The sequence below is a fragment of the Berghia stephanieae genome, chromosome 8 (assembly GCF_034508935.2).
Source record: "Berghia stephanieae isolate SIO BIC M18660-M18661 chromosome 8, UCSD_Bste_1.3, whole genome shotgun sequence".
NCBI classification, from domain to species: Eukaryota; Metazoa; Mollusca; class Gastropoda; order Nudibranchia; family Aeolidiidae; genus Berghia; species Berghia stephanieae.
Window position 1 is genome coordinate 55713515 of NC_088367.1, and position 20278 is coordinate 55733792.

At 38.5% G+C, this 20278-nt stretch overlaps 1 protein-coding gene across 1 annotated transcript in view; it reads right to left on the bottom strand.

The window, feature by feature from the left end:
- The window catches only part of LOC144979080 (cell surface hyaluronidase CEMIP2-like), a 25347-nt gene extending 13572 nt beyond the window's left edge, over nucleotides 1–11775 (bottom strand). The window contains exons 1-6 of the mRNA XM_078925695.1: nucleotides 11619–11775; nucleotides 3725–3872; nucleotides 2800–2964; nucleotides 2382–2517; nucleotides 1321–1466; nucleotides 245–349 (exon numbers count right to left, since the gene is read on the bottom strand). Coding sequence (XP_078781821.1) covers nucleotides 245–349; nucleotides 1321–1466; nucleotides 2382–2517; nucleotides 2800–2964; nucleotides 3725–3872; nucleotides 11619–11702 — 784 coding nt within the window. The 5' untranslated portion in view covers nucleotides 11703–11775. The remainder of the gene's footprint in view (nucleotides 1–244; nucleotides 350–1320; nucleotides 1467–2381; nucleotides 2518–2799; nucleotides 2965–3724; nucleotides 3873–11618) is intronic.
- Nucleotides 11776–20278: the final 8503 nt, after the last annotated feature.

The following is a 20278-nucleotide window of genomic DNA, read 5'->3' on the forward strand; positions in this document are numbered from 1 at the left end:
TGGAGTGATCGTCATAACATAGTAGTGTGAGCACCATTAGAAGCAGGTGCCGCAAATTGAGCTAGGGCGAGGTGACTTGCTCAAGGCCACACAGCGCAGCGGCGAGTTATCGATCTCTGTACCTTTCGGGTACGAAGCAAAGACTGTACCGCTTTTTGAAACGATTGATCATATTATATTAAAGTATAAAAAACAAACAAGATTGAAACGTTTTGTTAAAACAGGAGAAAAAAAAATATGTTACTTTCTACTCGAACTTGATGTCCAGAACATTCTGGACATTCCACAATAGTCTTGACCTCAGCTTGTTCCCAGTTGAAGTCTGTAGATGCTACAACGATCTGGTCACCTGTGGAAACAAAAGATTTAAAAAATTATAAAAGAGAAACAGCAACATGATCATAATTACAAGTTTTATTTTATAGCAACGTTTATTATCACTATTATTATTATTATTATTATTATTATTATTATTATTATTATTATTATTATTATTATTATTATTATTATTATTATTATTATTATTATTATTATTTATTATTATTATTATTATTATTATTATTATTATTATTATTATTACGTTTTTTATCATTCTCTTCTTCTTCTTCTTCTTCTTCTTCTTCTTCTTCTTCTTCTGATTGTTGTTGTTGTTGTTGTTGTTGTTGTTGTTGTTGTTGTTGTTGTTGTTGTTGTTGTTGTTGTGTTGTTATTATTATTATTATTATTATTATTAATAGTAGTAGTAGTAGTAGTAGTAGTAGTAGTAGTAGTAGTAGTAGTAGTAGCAGTAGTAGTAGTATCATCATCATCATCATCATCATCATCATCGTCATCATCATCGTCATCATCATCATCATCATCATCATCATCATCATCATCATCATCATCATCATCGTCATCATCACTATCATCATCATTATCATCATCACCATCATCATCATCATCATCATCATCATCATCATCATCATCATCATCATCATCATCATCATCATCATCATCATCATCATCATCATCATCATCATCATCATCATCTCATCATCACATCATCATCATTATCATCATCACCATCATCATCATCATCATCATCATCATCATCATCATCATCATCATCATCATCATCATCATCATCATCATCATCATCATCATATCATTCATCATCATCCATCATCATCATCATCATCATCATCATCATCATCACCACCATCAACATCATCATCATCACCACCACCACCATCATCATCATTATCAGTTGTTCTAGTCCCGATGACCCCATTTCATCTAATTCTACTTTATTTCAGGAACGTTTGTCAGATTACATACCCGGTTGCCAGGAAGTGACGTCATCAAGAACGTTACGCGTCGGGTATTCCACGTAGAATGGTACGACCTTGAACCTGGCTTCATTTGGACTTCCAGTTGGTGTGACAACACTGAGAGGCAAGAACGGAAGAGAAATGATTACAGACCTGCCAACTTGAAAATGTAAAAAAAACGTAATTCTTAGGACGTGCGGCTATGTGGTCTAGTGGTATGACACACGCTTTCGGATTGGAAGGTCCTGAGTTCGAACCTCGCTCGGCGCATAGTTGAGTCTTTGGAAAAGACTCTTTACTCACATTCTCTCACCGTACTCGGGTTTAAATTGAGTACCTGGTCGTTAACAGTGTCGGAAAAAATGTATTATCACCGAACAGAGTTGATATCTCGTTCTATAGGTTATAGATTGCTGTTTGTCAGAGACCCTTTGTAAAGCGCTTTGAGCACTTTTAGTGGATATTGCGCTATATAAAAAATCTCAATAAAACTCAGTTAGGAGATAAAAATTTTAGTCGCTATAGTTAACTCCAAAAATCAACAATTTACCCTGACAAAATAACTTTTCAAAACCATAAAGTTTGCAAGTCTGGTATTAACTTTCATTTTCAAAAAGTTTTAATTACTTAAGAGATGCTCTTAGAGACATGAAATCGGAGCCTCGTATCGCTGTGAAGATCCAATTTTCTTCTTCTCACCTGGTAACAACTTCTATAGTCCGTTTAAAGCTACAGAAACCGGGATAAACTGCGGCGCCATGAGCTCGTATGCATGTGAGGTCTACTTTCTTCTTCTCATCTGGTAACAACTTCTAACGTTACAGAAACCGGGATAAACTGCGGCGCCATGAGCTCGTATGCATGTGAAGGTCTACTTTCTTCTTCTCTTCTGGTAGCAACTTCTAACGTTACAGAACCCGGGATAAACTGCCGCGACATGAGCTCGTATGTCTGTGAATGTCTACTTTCTTCTTTTCACCTGGTAACAACTTATACAGTCCGTTTAAAATTACAGAAACAGGGATAAACTGCGGCGCTGTGAAGGCCTAATTTCTTCTTCTCACGTACCTGGAAACAACAAATGTGATTTGGTTTCCATTTGTGTCCGGCATCTTCAGTCTGGCGATGGCCTTGAGGGTGTCCTCTTCCGTGCCCGAGTCCCTGGTCACGTGATGCTCGCTAGGCCCTATTGCTGGACTGTCACCTGTATGGGTAAGAGAATGTTTTATCCTCCAATATAAAAGGTAATAATATTATTATACCGCTGTACTTTGAAGAAAAATAAATAAATAGATAATTAAATAAAATTCCTTTTACTCTTCCCATATGGGAAATTTGTCTTTAGGGTTTATTCAGAAAAGATAATCTCGACTGCACCCGGGATCGATCTCTGTCCCTTTGCATGTGAAGCAAGTGCTCTACGAACAGAGCTATCTGACCCCCCCCCCCCGCCCCCCACACCGCCACCGCCCTCCCCCATGCTTACCTTTGATAGCCACGAATGCGTATGGTTCCTTTGTCTTCACAGATCGAATAGCAGCTCCACCAAGATCTTCTATGGCGGAATAGACGGACTCCCATTCTTGGGCTTCCTTGGTGTTCCCAATGTCATGGTGCACGGCCATCCCCACCACTTTGTCCGACGGGAGCTCTGTTTGGAAAGTAGATTGGTAGGTCTTTGAGATGGGTCAGCGTCCTGTCATCATCATCATAATCATCCTCCTCCTCCTCCTCCTCCTCCTCCTCCTCCTCATCATCATCATCATCATCATCATCATCATCATCATCATCAACAACAACAACAACAACAACAACAACAACAACATCACAATAAACATCAGCGCCACTATGACCATTGCCATCATCATCACCATCATCATTAGCTTTCTCATTAATATCATCATGACATCACCATCATCATCATCATTAGCTTTCTCATTAATATCATCATGACATCACCATCATCATCATCATTAGCTTTCTCATTAATATCATCATGACATCACCATCATCATCATCATTATCATTATCATCATCATTCATCATCATCCTCCTCCTCATCATCATCATCATCATCATCATCATCATCATCATCATCATCATCATCATCATCATCATCATCATCATCATCATCAACATCACAATTAACATCAGCATCACCCTAACCATCATTATTATCGCCATCACTATTACCAGCACCACCACCATCATCATCACCGTTAGCATTACCATTACCGTCATCATGACAACACCATCACCATCATCACTATCATCATTATATTCGTCATCACTCTCCATCATCATCATCATCATCATCATCATCATCATCATCATCATCATCATCACCATCATCATTTCAACGATTAAAACGCCAATGCTACCGTTACCATGACAACCACAATCAACCATACCATTTACATATTCCACGAATCCCAGCCGTTCGCTAGCTCCCCCTTCAGGGTGTTCAGTAGCAAAGAAGGTGGCATCGAACTCTGATCCATCCATGTTCCAAACCGTGATGTGAATTCCTTCTCCTCTCTCTTTGCTCAGTGGGCGATTCTGTGTAACAAAAACAAGCATGGGTTTGGGAATGTCCAGGATAAATGGATGGGCAAAAATATAGATATTATTCTAGCCCTCCCATTGGAAAACCCTATCATTTCTATTTAGTAAATACGTAATCGTTGAATAATGATTTGAACGCGTTGAATGAAAATTTTATTCAACGATTGCAGAATATTTTCTCACATTTTATTGGTGTGAAATTAGGTGTAATAGACAGCTGATTGGTAATTATAAATAATCTTTTGGTGCGCATGAATACAAATCCAACGTTTTTAGTTTTGGGGTCAAATTGTCATTCAAGCAAAAGGAGAAAGATACAAATTATAGCGAATAGAAGTATTAATACCATACCATTTGGTTACAAAATATCTAATAATCTTACTTGGAGGGTGGAATTAATGTATTCTTTCATTTCTTTGTATTTATTAAACTCGGTATATTTTTTAACGTGCAATAATACATACTCGCAATCTCGTTGTTCAGCACGGTAAAAATAACTCGTTTAATGAATACAAATCAATGAACGAATCGTATATTATTAGATAATATGAGGCTAATATTGGGTCCCATCACTGTAGTGTCAAATTATTCAAGTAAACTAACAGACATCTGAAATTTAAAAAGAGCTTTCCCTCCAACTCACCATGTTCAAATAATAATAATAATAATAATAATAATAATAATAATAATAATAATAATAATAATAATAATAATAATAATAATAATAATAATAATAATAATAATAATAATCTTTATTGTCCAAATTAAAGGCAATTCATGTGAGGTAAACAATGCTCAGTTTGGTTCATGGTATGAACATCAACACATTTACAAATACAGACACAGACATACACCAACATACACGCGTGCACATTGTTTCTACACATGTATACAAAAGAAATGACCGCCCATACATACACACATACATACATACATGCAGACATACATACAAATGAGCTTACCAATGCGTCAGTCATTCATTTTCCAAGAACATCAAATATTAATACTGCCGTTTTATTAAAGAACCCAGTGTGTGCTATTTGGTTTACATTTTGCATATACTGTGTTTTTAAAAACAACGGCAGAATATTATATGGAAACAAATGTAGATATCATACAGTACAAATCACATATTAGACGTCCTTATAGCATTCTTACAATATAGGTAGATAGATAAATAGATAGAGATAGATAGATAGATTGATGGATAGATAGAAAGATAGATAGATAAATGGGTGGATCCCCCCAAACGAGCATGCCGCCATCTTGAATGGTCAGACTCTCCAGACGGGCTGGTTGGGAATCCAACACGATGGATAGACCTGTGGATGGATCCATTCGTTCGTTTGATTTTTAACTCACTCAACCCTAACACCGACTATATCCGTAGTTAATTTTACCCCATACCTATTTATTACATTTTTCTGAGACAAATTATAGGCGTAGTATCAAAGTTAATGTTTTTAGTTTTTACATGTTCATGGTAGTTTAATAAAAATTACCTATGTACATGCTCATTTTAATTACATTGATTTCCAATTTTGAAAAGTAGCAAAAATCTCCAGGATTGAGTAAGTTAACCCTCTCCTTACCAACTATAGGAAAATCGCCACATTCGTTACGATAAAACCAACATTTTTCTTATTCAAATTTCATTTGTACATCATGAAATTTAAAGAAATTGAACAGTGTGTTGTTGAACCTATTTTGCTAAAGAAATTATGTATCGCAAGAAGTTATTGCTATTGTGTTTGAATGATAAAAAATATATTTTTGTGTTAATTGGGTGTGAAGTTTTGGGGAAAATCCTGGAAATGGCTGGTAAGGAGAGGGTTAATGGCTGGCTAACGGAGCTTGGGATACTTTTTGGTCATATCAGCGTCATTAAAATTAAAAGGAAGAAAATGGGGTAGTAAAAATAGATAAATCTAGAATTACAATTAAAGCACCCAAGAAAAATTAAGACAAAAGAGAATTGTTTCAAATAAAATAAAATAAAATTCCCTTTATTCATCCCATAGGGGAAATTTTTCTCTAAAGGGTCTGTTCCAAGGGAAGACTGGAATAACCCAGGAGTCAGCCGCAGTGCAGATAGGGCGAGGTGACTTGCTCAAGGCCACACAGCGCAGCGGCGGATGATCGAACTCCGTAGCTTTCGGGTACGAAGCAAAGACCAGACCGCTGAGCCACGCTGCTCCTAAAATAAAGACGTAGATTCCAAGAGCCCAACATCAGTGTACCTACTTAGTTTTAGATTGCCTGAAAGTATCACCCAGACACAAGTACAAGGTCCGACTGAGAGGAACAGCCTGAAAGTATCACCCAGACACAAGTACAAGGTCCGACTGAGAGGAACAGCCTGAAAGTATCACCCAGACACAAGTACAAGGTCCGACTGAGAGGAACAGCCTGAAAGTATCACCCAGACACAAGTACAAGGTCCGACTGAGAGGAACAGCCTGAAAGTATCACCCAGACACAAGTACAAGGTCCGACTGAGAGGAACAGCCTGAAAGTATCACCCAGACACAAGTACAAGGTCCGACTGAGAGGAACAGCCTGAAAGTATCACCCAGACACAAGTACAAGGTCCGACTGAGAGGAACAGCCTGAAAGTATCACCCAGACACAAGTACAAGGTCCGACTGAGAGGAACAGCCTGAAAGTATCACCCAGACACAAGTACAAGGTCCGACTGAGAGGAACAGCCTGAAAGTATCACCCAGACACAAGTACAAGGTCCGACTGAGAGGAACAGCCTGAAAGTATCACCCAGACACAAGTACAAGGTCCGACTGAGAGGAACAGCCTGAAAGTATCACCCAGACACAAGTACAAGGTCCGACTGAGAGGAACAGCCTGAAAGTATCACCCAGACACAAGTACAAGGTCCGACTGAGAGGAACAGCCTGAAAGTATCACCCAGACACAAGTACAAGGTCCGACTGAGAGGAACAGCCTGAAAGTATCACCCAGACACAAGTACAAGGTCCGACTGAGAGGAACAGCCTGAAAGTATCACCCAGACACAAGTACAAGGTCCGACTGAGAGGAACAGCCTGAAAGTATCACCCAGACACAAGTACAAGGTCCGACTGAGAGGAACAGCCTGAAAGTATCACCCAGACACAAGTACAAGGTCCGACTGAGAGGAACAGCCTGAAAGTATCACCCAGACACAAGTACAAGGTCCGACTGAGAGGAACAGCCTGAAAGTATCACCCAGACACAAGTGCAAGGTCCGACTGAGAGGAACAGCCTGAAAGTATCACCCAGACACAAGTACAAGGTCCGACTGAGAGGAACAGCCTGAAAGTATCACCCAGACACAAGTACAAGGTCCGACTGAGAGGAACAGCCTGAAAGTATCACCCAGACACAAGTACAAGGTCCGACTGAGAGGAACAGCCTGAAAGTATCACCCAGACACAAGTACAAGGTCCGACTGAGAGGAACAGCCTGAAAGTATCACCCAGACACAAGTACAAGGTCCGACTGAGAGGAACAGCCTGAAAGTATCACCCAGACACAAGTACAAGGTCCGACTGAGAGGAACAGCCTGAAAGTATCACCCAGACACAAGTACAAGGTCCGACTGAGAGGAACAGCCTGAAAGTATCACCCAGACACAAGTACAAGGTCCGACTGAGAGGAACAGCCTGAAAGTATCACCCAGACACAAGTACAAGGTCCGACTGAGAGGAACAGCCTGAAAGTATCACCCAGACACAAGTACAAGGTCCGACTGAGAGGAACAGCCTGAAAGTATCACCCAGACACAAGTACAAGGTCCGACTGAGAGAACAGCCTGAAAGTATCACCCAGACACAAGTACAAGGTCCGACTGAGAGGAACAGCCTGAAAGTATCACCCAGACACAAGTACAAGGTCCGACTGAGAGGAACAGCCTGAAAGTATCACCCAGACACAAGTACAAGGTCCGACTGAGAGGAACAGCCTGAAAGTATCACCCAGACACAAGTACAAGGTCCGACTGAGAGGAACAGCCTGAAAGTATCACCCAGACACAAGTACAAGGTCCGACTGAGAGGAACAGCCTGAAAGTATCACCCAGACACAAGTACAAGGTCCGGCTGAGAGGAACAGCCTGAAAGTATCACCCAGACACAAGTACAAGGTCCGGCTGAGAGGAACACACACTCAAATCCTTACATTCATTATACATTCAAAACAACGAATATAACAATAAGACATAACAGAGAGATTATTTACAACGAAAAAAAAGTATCATTTCCCAAAACTATTACTATACATTTAACTGTTTCCCTCCCAGCCAAGGACCCCGTTTAGGGAAAAACAAAAACAACAATTAATCTCATTCCTAGTAGTAGACAGAAAGCAAATAGGATTCAACAGCCGTGACGTCAGTTCTCTCGTAATGACGCATAGTAACTTAGTAACTGGTTCTAAACTATCGGAAAATGGCAGACGCCCTTATGAAATATTTCTCCGACGAGCATAAAAGTGTATCTAGAGGAGAAAAACATTATAAATCGTATCATGTTTTGAATTTTATACATTCTGATCACATGACATGTGAAAAGGTTCTATCCAGAATGAAGAAAATAAAGTACAGATTTTCTTTGTTTAGAACCAAGCTGCTCGTTGCTGGGCGGACGTGACATCAGACTATTGAATGCTATTGGAAAACAGATATTGGGGTTTTGATGGAATGCGCTTGGCTAAGAAGCTCACAACATTGCCATCCAGAAGTGTAACGGACCAACACACAAAACTATATGTAACCTTAAACGTTTATAGTCTGGTTCATACAATTTAGTGAGAATTACTCAAAAACGCGGATGGCAAAAAACAATAACAAAGACCCGGATCACGTCAATTTCATTCAATCTATAGACTACACAGCAGTAAAATGACTTTCCTGTCCACTTTAGGAGGTGAAGGGTTGCGTGGGGGTTAAGCTGATTCTATAGATAGTATCCGCTTGGCTAAGAATCTCATAACATTGCCATCCGGAAGTATAACGGACCAACACACAAATCTCTGTGTAACCATGAACATTTATAGTCTGGTTAATACCGTTTAGTGAGCATTACTCATATACGCAGATGGCAAAAAACAATAACAAAGACCAGATTGACGTCATCTTCGAACTACCTATAGATAGTATGCGCTTGGCTAAGAAGTTCACAACATTGCCATCCGGAAGTATAACGGACCAACACACAAAACTGTGTGTAACCTTGAAGGTTTATAGTCTAATTAATGCAGTTTAGTGAGAAGTACTCATTAACGCGGATGGCAAAACAACAACAAAGACCTTAGTGACGTCATTTCGCTCTTTCCATAAACACACCATTTTGTGTGTTGGCAATCTATATCCGGCGAGCGGATGTAGTGGGCATTTTGGCTGAACGCACATCATTAATAACTCCGCCGATCAATGATACTGTTATAATAGAAACACCAGTGATAAATTATTGAACACATCACTGACTTAACAGTCAGTACGGAATCAAAATCTATTATAAAGTACACGGTTTATCTCCTGTCGGAAGTGATCATTTCTTTCTCCCGCTTCAATAGTCATGACGTCACTTCCCCCATAATGGCGCGTAGTAACTTAGTAACTGGTTCTAAACTATCAGAACAATTGCGTACGCCTTATGAAGTACTTCTCCGACGAGCATGAAAGTGTATCGAAAGGGGGAAAAAAATTATAAATCTGATCATGTTTTGACTTTTAGACATCCTGATCACATGACATGTGAAAAAGTTCTATCCAGCATGAAGAATAAAAAGTACCGATTTTCTTTGTTTAGAACCCAGCTGCTCGTTGCTGGGCGGACGTGACATCAGAGTATTGAATCCTTTACTGAGTATTGCATGATGGTACGTGTTTGAAAATTGGGGTTAGTCAAGCGTTTTCATGATGATTATAACTGTTACCGGTGTGGGGATAAATTTTTATAGCTTGCCGTCATCTGTGACCGAAAGATTCCCTCATGAACTCCGAAACCACAAGTGAAGTTTTTGCTTTAAAAAATACATATTATATTATGACTGAGAATTCATAATATTATGTCAATAATGAGAATGGATGTCTGTCGATTGTTTTTATTTTTAGTTTTCTTCCATACTTTTATCTGTTTCTCCCTTTTCAATATTTGTATCTCAAAGCATTTTATGCAATTCTTTAATTCAACGAGTATGTAGTATGTATTAAGGGCATTTAGGGCTGATTTGGTCCAATTTAAAGCCCTCTTACTGATAAAGTCACTAAAGTCACAACAAGATCTTGACAGCCTCAAAACTCTGGCCCAGGACCGTGACCAATGGAAACAAATAACAACATGGATGGAGAGAGCAGATATACTTATCGACCATGACTGAATCACACAATTCTCAGCAAGCGCCATTCGGACTGCGAAGCTTACTACTACTACTACTACTACTACTACTACTACTACTAACTACTACTACTACTACTACTACTACTACATACTACTACTACTACTACTACTACTACTACTACTGCTACTACTACTACTACTACTACTACTACTGCTGCTGCTACTACTACTACTCTACTACTACTGCTGCTGCGCTACTACTACTACTACTACTACTACTACTACTACTACTACTACTACTACTACTACTACTACTACTACTACTACTACTACTACTACTACTACTACTCTACTATACTACTACTACTACTACTACTACTACTACTACTACTACTACTACTACTACTACTACTACTACTGCTACTACTACTACTACTACTACTACTACTACTACTACTACTACTACTACTACTACTACTACTACTACTAACTACTACTACTACTACTACTACTGCTGCTGCTACTACTACTACTACTACTACTACTACTACTACTACTACTACTACTACTACAACAACTACTACTACAACAACTACTACAACAACAACAACAACTACTACTACTACTACTACTACTACTACTACTACTACTACCACCACCATCACCTCTACTACTACTACTTCCACCACTAACACAACTACGACGACAACTACCACTACTAATAGGACTATTACTATTAAGAAATATTGATCAAAATGAATACAAAAGCTTCAAAAACAACATATATTGCAAAACCAAGGTTTCCAGCGGGGGTAGGGGTAGGGGTAGGGGTAGGGGTAGGGGTAGGGGTAGGGGTAGGGGTAGGGGTAGGGGTAGGGGGGGGGGGAGACCGAAATAAAATGAAGAGCGGTTTTTCCTATTTTTTAAGATATTCAGGATTATTTCCCCTAAAATTTCTCATTCGGTCTATCATTTTATCACATTTAAACTTCAAATTTACACAAATCTAGGCAAATTCTTGTGCCATTTGATGCTTAACTCTCTCCCTTCCAGCCATTTTCAGGATATTTGCCAAAACTCACACCCAACTAACGCAAAAATAGATTATTTATCTCTTTGGCATAAGAGCGATAAAGTTCCTGCCATACATAATTACTTGCTTTACAACACACTGTTCATTTTCCTTAAATTTTATTATCTACAATAGAAATCTGAATTTAAAAAAATGTTGGTTGTATCGTAACGAATGTGACGATTTTCCAATAGTTGGTATGGAGAGGATTAAAATTAAGTTAATGTTTCTATTTATCTCATGGATGGAAAAAACGTAGAAAAAGCGACTTAACGAGTTTTGAAAAATCAGCCTCCATTTGTTTTAAAACAAAAAGATTAGTATTTTACTGACCTTCTGGAATAACGACCTTGGCATCTTCACCCGGTACTTTTCCATCGGGCCACGAGTCGGGTTCACTCCAAGGTGAAAGGTCATCTTGATCCCAAGGACAGGTGGCCAAGGTCAAATGGACGGAAACGTGACCAATCGCGACCGCCAAGAAGAACAAATGGCCTGAGGGGAAGAAAATGTAATAGGGAGCAAATGTATGATGTTAAAAAAACAGGTTCCAATCTCATTGGAAGTGTAAAACTACTCTTCTGGGTGACTGGATACATACATTGTGTAATGAATCTTCTGGTTTCAGAGTGATGGTATCTTATTTTCTAGTCTAAATAAATTCTGGACGTCAACAAAGATCATCCATCCTCTCTCTTTAACGTCCCCCAATCTTAAGAAGCTGCCTATACACTGTGTCACTGAAACAGCTATAACACCTTTTGATTCAATATATGTAACATATTATAAATTATTAGTTCTCCGAAGGACTGGTTCCATATACACTACCAAAGAGTTTGTAACCTGAAGAGTTGAAAAGGTGACAGCACCATTCTCCGCCCTAATCAGAGAGTTTTCAGGAGTTTAGAGAGATGAAAACTTAAGCGACCCACCCTCCCAAAACGGTATTATGATGGAATGTTTTTTTTTCTTCTTTTTTAAATTATTTTAAAAAGACATCAAAACGACCTCACCACCACTAGCTTAGCAAACACGGTTGAATTGAATGAACAAGAAAAAGTAAATATGTGAGATGACAAACGTTTTTTTGTTTTTTTTAAAAATGAAAATTGAGGATTTTTGTTCGAAATCAGTTTGGGAAATATGGGAATGTCTGTTTTCTTTCTTTCTTTTTTTTTTTTTTTTTTTGTTTTTTTTTTTTTTGAGGTTTTACGCCATTCAATCTGCAACACTTTAAAGCCATTTTTGATAAACCGTGTCAACATGAAGAACAACGGTGTTGTATTCCAGTGTTAAAATCAAGATTGTTAGGAATAATGTCCTGATTGATTTGCTCTATGGGTCAGAATGTCTGAAGATCACAGAAAGTAACATCCAGAAACTTCAATATAAAGATAAAAAAATAAAATTCCCTTGATTCATCCCACAGGGGAATTTTTTCTCTAGGATCTATTGCAAGGGAAGACTGGAATAACCCAGGAGTCATCCGTCAGTGCAGCGCCGCACATTGGTCAAGGTCACACAGCACAGCGACGGGTGATCGAACTCGGAACCTTTCGGGTACGAAGCAAACACCGTACCGCTGAGCCACGCTGAATGTTTTTTTTTACTTTAAATTCAATTTTTATCACATTCTAACCCCCATACATAAAACCGTTTTGAATTATAATATAACGACTTTAAAAAAAAAAAAAAAAAAGAACAAAAAACAACAAAAAAAAAAACAAAAACAAAAAAGAAACAAAACAACCAAAAAAAAAAATTAAAAAAAAAAAAAAACAACAAAGAAAAAAAAAAACAAAAAAAAATCCAAAAAAAAACACCAATATAAAATGGATTCATTAAAATCACACACGTCAACACCTACCAAATATGCCCATTGTTGAACTCTGACCCGTTGCGAATCCCAGTTGTCAAACTAGTACTTTATAAAATATAGTACAAAAATGACAACACGAGTAACAATGAAGGCAGCCAGCCAGTCTTGGCCTTTTATGGACATTTTAGAAACATTTGAATTAACCAGTTAACCGCCGTACTCTAGAAAAAAACCACATATTTAAAAACTTGTCCTTCAAATATCCATCGACTTAAATAACCTCCATCTTGGCAAAAACTCTCAAACCTGGGACTTCGCAAAGTCTTCCTTAATGTCCTAGGTTTTAGAGTTTTTGCCAAGATAAGGGTCGTTTAAATCGATCGATATTTGAAGGACGAATTTTCTGGCCAAATTTTTTAATACGATATTTTTCCAGAGTACAATAGTTAACTGTACTACTGGATGATAACGTAATGGACCTACAACGGATTGTAGTGATCATAGTAACGATTGGTCACTCTCACCAGCTGGTCAGCTTTATGTAACTATAGGATATGGTATTTGACGCTTAGCTGGGCAATGTCTTGATTTTATAGTACAATCATTAAGGACTCGGGTCAAAGTGGTACGCAACTTCCGGGAACAACAACAGATTATCACACACGGAGTGTTTCGGGGTCAAAACCCTGAACAGTAGGTAAATACATACATCAATATTATAATATGTCATTTCAAAATCGTACACTTATTTGCTGTTGGTCTGAAGTTTTAAACTGGAGTAGCAGTAACAAAAATGATTCTATATTATGATAATGATCACAACAGCAAAAATATCATCATAATTATATAATTCTCATTCATCCTCCTCCTCCTCCTCCTTCTCCTTGTCATGGTCTCAAGTGAGTAAAGAGCTACTCGACTATGCATAAAGATATATGTAGAATGAGGCCCCAGAATTTACTAGTTACTATAAATGAAAAACAATTAACGATTTGTTTACAATGAAATAAAAATAATGATGAGATTTAATTAAAAGAGATAAATAGTGATCGTGGCAGTTACAAATAGAGATATGAATATTTTACGTAACTTATGATAATATGTCAGGTTCGTAAGTTTACGTTTCCAGGCAGTTGGTGGGCTTGGATGATCTATTCCTCTGATAACAGGATCGGACTCGTAAAATTCCACTTCCAGGCAATTGGTAATGGGTTAATATGTAATCCTTTGACAGCGGGCTCGGGTTTGATCCTTGAAGATTATACAATCAAAGTTAAAAGCTCCGGCGTCTTAATGGTGTAGATATAATATCTACAAAGTCCCAAAAGATAAAAATCTTACAGTATATATATAGGAATAGAGCGACTGGCCGTCCGGCATAGATTGTGGAGAGAAGTGAGTGTAGAATGTTAGACCTATCAGCTTTTATAATAAACGGCTACGTGACAGAATGTAGAACGAAAAGTATTCACTAATTAGAAATTAATTCGAGGGAAGGCTATAAAAGGAAAGACGATCTAATATTAGAAGGTAAAGTTTATCTAAGCCTACCGAAATATAACTGGAGTGAGATGAATTCAGTTCTTAATAAAATAAAATTTAATAAGATAATTGTGAACAACCTTTACTGTGACACTCCTCATCATCACATCATCATCATCATCATCATCATCATCATCATCATCATTATCATCATCATCTGTCAATAATTTTCATGCAGCTGGTATTTCAAAACAAAGAACACAATTTCTAATATTGACAAATTTGCAATGAAAAAAACCCCCAAAAATACATCACGTGATAAGATTCAAAACTATAACTTACATAATGATGATCTGTGTCAGATAACAGGTAACTCACAGGTTTACCCTAGATGAAAACTTCACAGACAGAGCAGAACTCATGGTGATTTATGAGGTCTTTTTTCACCACCAGAGATCCTCAAACGTTTAAAAAAGCGTGTGAGTTATTGTCCTTATTATTGTACTCGCGGTGATGGACAACACACAGCAGGTAACACACTCATTACTCAATGGAGCACAGTGAGACACAACAACAACAAATAGGCTACGTTCCATCTAACATTCATTTCCATTGAATGGGAATCTCCGTAGGATTTCGAAGGAAATGTGTTGTCATTGAGTAATGAGTGTGTTACTTGTTGTGTGTTGTCCATCACCGCGAGTAAAATAATAAGGACAACAACTCGCACGCTTTATAAAAGGTTTTAAGATTTTTGGTGGTGAAAAAAATGACCTTACAAATCACCACGAAACTTATTTATGGCATGGGTTTAATTAAAATACTCACAACTTCTGCCCTACTACAGTTGAAACGTTCAAAGAATGGGGACGAAAAAAAAAAATGCCTTCAAGGTCTAATTAGGATAATTTATTCCCCCCCCCCCCCCCCCCCCCCCCCGTGACTGAAAACAATGGCCAAGAGCTGAGTTTGTTTACAGGCCAGATACGTTTGAAGTCTCGTATCAAGCAGACGAAAATGAATGTCGCCAGTTGTATTCAAAAGAAACAACTCATCCCATTGGTTGTAATATGATTAATACATCTGAATTGATAGTTCGAGCGTTACCAAGCAATAGCCGAACATAATATTTCCTGCTATTTACTCCGTTCCGTCCCCTTGACTTTTTATTTAAGATGAGGTTTAAGTGAGTTTTTATATAGAGCAATATCCACTAAACGTGCTCAAAGCGCTTTACAAGGGGTCCCTGACTATCAGCAGCATGTAACATGTAGGACGTGACATGAAGCCTGAAATGCGATATTACAATTTTCGTTGACTGGAAATACGTAAATAGGCAAAGTGACAGCATCGAGAGGTCACATGACCATTGGGTGGAGGCATCCATTAAAGTAATTTATCAAGCAATGACAGTGATTGATATACTAAGCAAACGACACAGGCATACATAGCGTAACTTTCAGTAAAATACTCACATATTGAACATTCGTATCAACATACAAAAAGTTTGTACTTTGGCGGTTGAAAAGCAAAAACAAAAAACAAAGTGAGTTTAAATTCGTTTATTATAATGTTTGTAAACAATCAGTACATTTCTCCGAGAGCGCTTGTCCCAAATCTAGCGTTTTGATTGGCCAAAATCTACCCGGTAAATTAACAAAATGACAAAGGACTTGGTTTTCTGTGCGTGTTGAGATAGAAAATCAAGGTAGGTCACTGTACACGAGTACTACAATTATCCATTTTAACTAGATTATCTTCCTTACATATTACTCTCTGCTCTCTCAGTCAATCATTTATCTTCATTGGACATGAATAGATTTTTTCGTATGTAAACTGTAAACCAGGATTTTACCGTGAAGTAGCATTGTTTTAATTGTTGTTATTCTTGGCTCAATAATGGCTGAATGAATGTCGAAATCATCGTTGCTAAAACATTTCTTCTTCTTCTTCTTCTTCTTCTTCTTCTTCTTCTTCTTCTTCTTCTTCTTCTTCTTCTTCTTCTTCTTCTTCTTCTTCTTCTTCTCATCCTCCTTCGCCTCCTCCTCCTCCCCCTCCTCCTCCTCCTTCTTCTTCTTCTTCTTCTTCTTCTTCTTCTTCTTCTTCTTCTTCTTCTCTTCTTCTTCTTCTTCTTCTCCTCCTCCTCCTCCTCCTCCTCCTCCTCCTCCTCCTCTTCCTCCTCTTTCTTCTTCTTCTTCTTCTCCTCCTCCTCCTCTCCCCCTCCTCCTCCTCCTCCTCCTCCTCCTCCTCCTCCTTCTTCTTCTTCTTCTTCTTCTTCTTCTTCTTCTTCTTCTTCTTCTTCTTCTTCTACTTCTTCTTCTTCTTCTTCTTCTTCTTCTTCTTCTTCTTCTTCTTCTTTCTTTTCTTCTTCTTCTTCTTCTTCTTCTCTTCTTCTCTCCTCCTCCTCCTCCCTCCTCCTCCTCCTCTCTTCTCTCTCTCTTCTCCTCTCTTCTTCTTCTTCTTCTTCTTCTTCTTCTTCTTCTTCTTCTTCTTTCTTCTTCTCTCTTCTCCTCTCTTCTCTCTTCTTCTCTCCTCCTCCTCCTCCTCCTCCTCCTCCTCCTCCTCCTCCTCCTTCTCTCCTCCTCCTCCTCTTCTCTTCTTCTCCTTCTTCTTCTTCTTCTTCTCCTTCTTCTTCTCTTCTTCTTCTTCTTCTTCTTCTTCTTCTTCTTCTCTTCTTCTTCTTCTTCTTCTCCTTCTCTCTTCTCTCTCTCTCCTCTCTCCCTCCTCCTTCTCTTCTTCTTCTTCTCCTCCTCTCTTCCCTTCCCTTTTCTCTCCTCCTCTCCTCTTCTTCTTCTTCTCTTCTTCTTCTTCTTCTTCTTCTTCCTTCTTCTTCTTCTTCTTCCTCCTCCCTCCTCCTCCTCCTTCTTCTTCTTCTTTTTCTTCTTCTTCTTCTTCTTCTTCTTCTTCTTCTTCTTCTTCTTCTTCTTCTTCTTCTTCTTCTTCTTTTTAAAAGTTGCTATATTTATATTTTTAATACTTTTACCAATGCTCTATTTATTCCACCAGCAGACTATAATATAATAAATCTTGATGTCCATTTTTTGTATGTGACCTTACACCTCTTAACAGTTTTAAGTCCAAGGGATTTAGATGGTGAAAAATAAAAATTCATAACTGAAATATAATACTGGTTTTGAGCCTACTATTTCTTGTACACGATTGATATGTTGATAATTCAATAGATGTGAACCCTCTCTTTCACCACACAACACTAACTTGAACACGAGACTTTCTAAATTTGTCATTTTCTAAAAATAAAATAATACTTACTTACTACTTAATCCTCTTCGGGCCTTGAGGCACATAGGGCATCCACCAGACATCTCCATTTTTTGCGATCGGCTGCTTTTGCGGTGGCTGTATTCCAGGACAGGCCTGCTTCCTTTAATTCTTTCTCCACGGTCCTTCGCCAGGTTTCTTTGGGTCTTCCCCGCTTTCTCTTCCCATCTGCTGTCCAGTACGAGGCTGTCTTGGGAAGTGACCCAATAAAATGGAGCAACCCAAATGTCTTCGTCCTCGTCTTCTCGTGTTCAATGTATGTGTTGTTTGATGCAAGCCAGGGTTCAATGTATGTGTTGTTTGATGCAAGCGTGTGTTCAATGTATGTGTTGTTTGATGCAAGCCAGGGTTCAATGTATGTGTTGTTTGATGCAAGCGTGTGTTCAATGTATGTGTTGTTTGATGCAAGCCAGGGTTCACAGCGTTAAACGTGTACCCTTGTGAAGAATATAATATAGGTATTAAAATTGCCCAAACTATCGGTAGCCCTGTGGTGAAATGGCAGAGCTCGTCTGGCCGATAATCAGGTCTGAGGTTCGATCCCCACTCGAGGAAGACTGTTTTTATTTATTTGAGGGGGGGGGGGGGGGTTCTTGGTATTTTTCCTTCTTGCTTTGTCTGACATCGTTCATGTACACTTGTTCAGATCTTTATCTTACTCCGATGCCTGCTCCTTAGTTTCAAAATTTGATATTTAAGGATCAGATCGCAGCCATCGTTAACTTATAGCCTGGCACTAAAACCCACTAAGACCCATATTTTGACGTAATTTTTAGGTCTGTGGACGGCTTAGTGAGTTGTCGTTAGTAGAGCTCATGGAAACAAGATATCCCATTGGTTGAACTATTGAATACAACTCACGATTTGTTTTCTTTTGTGGCCAAAGTCCGCGTCTTTTAATGTATTTTTTTTTGTCAGTGTCAGGCTGTCATTTTACGAAGGCTAAGATCAGACCCTTTCTGACATAACACCATTTTGAAACGATCGACCACTTATACAAGTCGCTTGTGAGGCGCATTTTATGCACTGTTTGATTCACAAACCTAGATATTGAACAGTTGGTGAATGTCATTATCATTTGTTATTCAAATTCATTCTTTCTCAAAATGTAGGTAGTCAAGTGGTGCGGTAACTCGTTTTTTATCAAAGTCAAGATATATTGAGCGTTTGAGTATATGGATGGGTGACGATTAGCGTAGAATGCGGTGTGTAAATCTCTTCAGAAAATGTCTTAGCTTACTTAAAATTGCAATGAGAATGTGGCTTGTGCAAGGCATACATAGATTGCAGGTCTGATAGCCGAACACAATAACGGGCTTGTTTCAACATTGTTGAAATGGACGATACTTTGCGTCGGTCTGAGAATATTTCCATTACAACAATGAGCCGATAAGAAATTGGGTTATCAGACCTGCAAATAAATACACGTCGGGCTAGAGACAATGGTCGTCGTGGTGGACATTTTAAAAAGACTGCTAGGTTGCCTAACTGGTTAATTGTACTTTATGAAATGGAACGTTGTTCCAACATGACGTATTTTAGTGGAAGCGTGGTTTGACTCTCTCCTTACCAACGATAGGAAAATCGTCACTTCCGTTACTATACAGACAACACTTTTCTTATTCAGCATTTGAAGACAAATCTTTGTTATATTTACAAGAACGCAACAAAATCATGCGAAGAATGCACTTGCTTTTAAAAATTCATTTTATGTGTTGAGTCGGTATGACATTTTGGTAAAAAAAACCTGCAGTCAGTAAGGAGAGAGTTAACACTTCCAATGAGATTGGAACCACTTTTTTGGACATCACACTTTTGTTTCCTGATGTACTTTCATCTCAAATTCTAAAAGTAATTAAGCTTAAAACTTAATTATCTGTATCAAGTGTTCTATAAATAGTAGTCCTTCAGAGCCATTAAGCCCATGGAGACGAAGTTTATCCCGGTATCTACAGCGTGAAATGGACAAAAGCAATTGCTTTATACCCTTTGGATAGGGAGCCAACCTTTCGCATTTTCACCAGGTCTAACAGCCCCAGCTACCCACTGACTGTTGGGTGGACACAGGGGTAAAATAACTATAAAAATCTAGGCTTCATCTAGATTCGATCTCGGGTCGTTTCTGTGTGAAGTGAGTGCTCTATCAACTGAGCTATCGGGACCCCCTAGCATCAAGTGTGACCTTGTGTAATACCTTTTTTGAGCTTTCATATAACGCAATATCCACTAAATGTGCGCAAAGCACTTTACAAGGGGCCCAAGACCAACAACAACACGTAACATGTAGAACGAAACATGACGCCTGTTAGGCGATATTACATTTTTCTTTCGGACAGAGACAACGCTGTCAACGGCCAGGTATTCATTTTACACCTGAGTACGGTGAAAGAATGTGAGTAAAGAGCATTTTCCA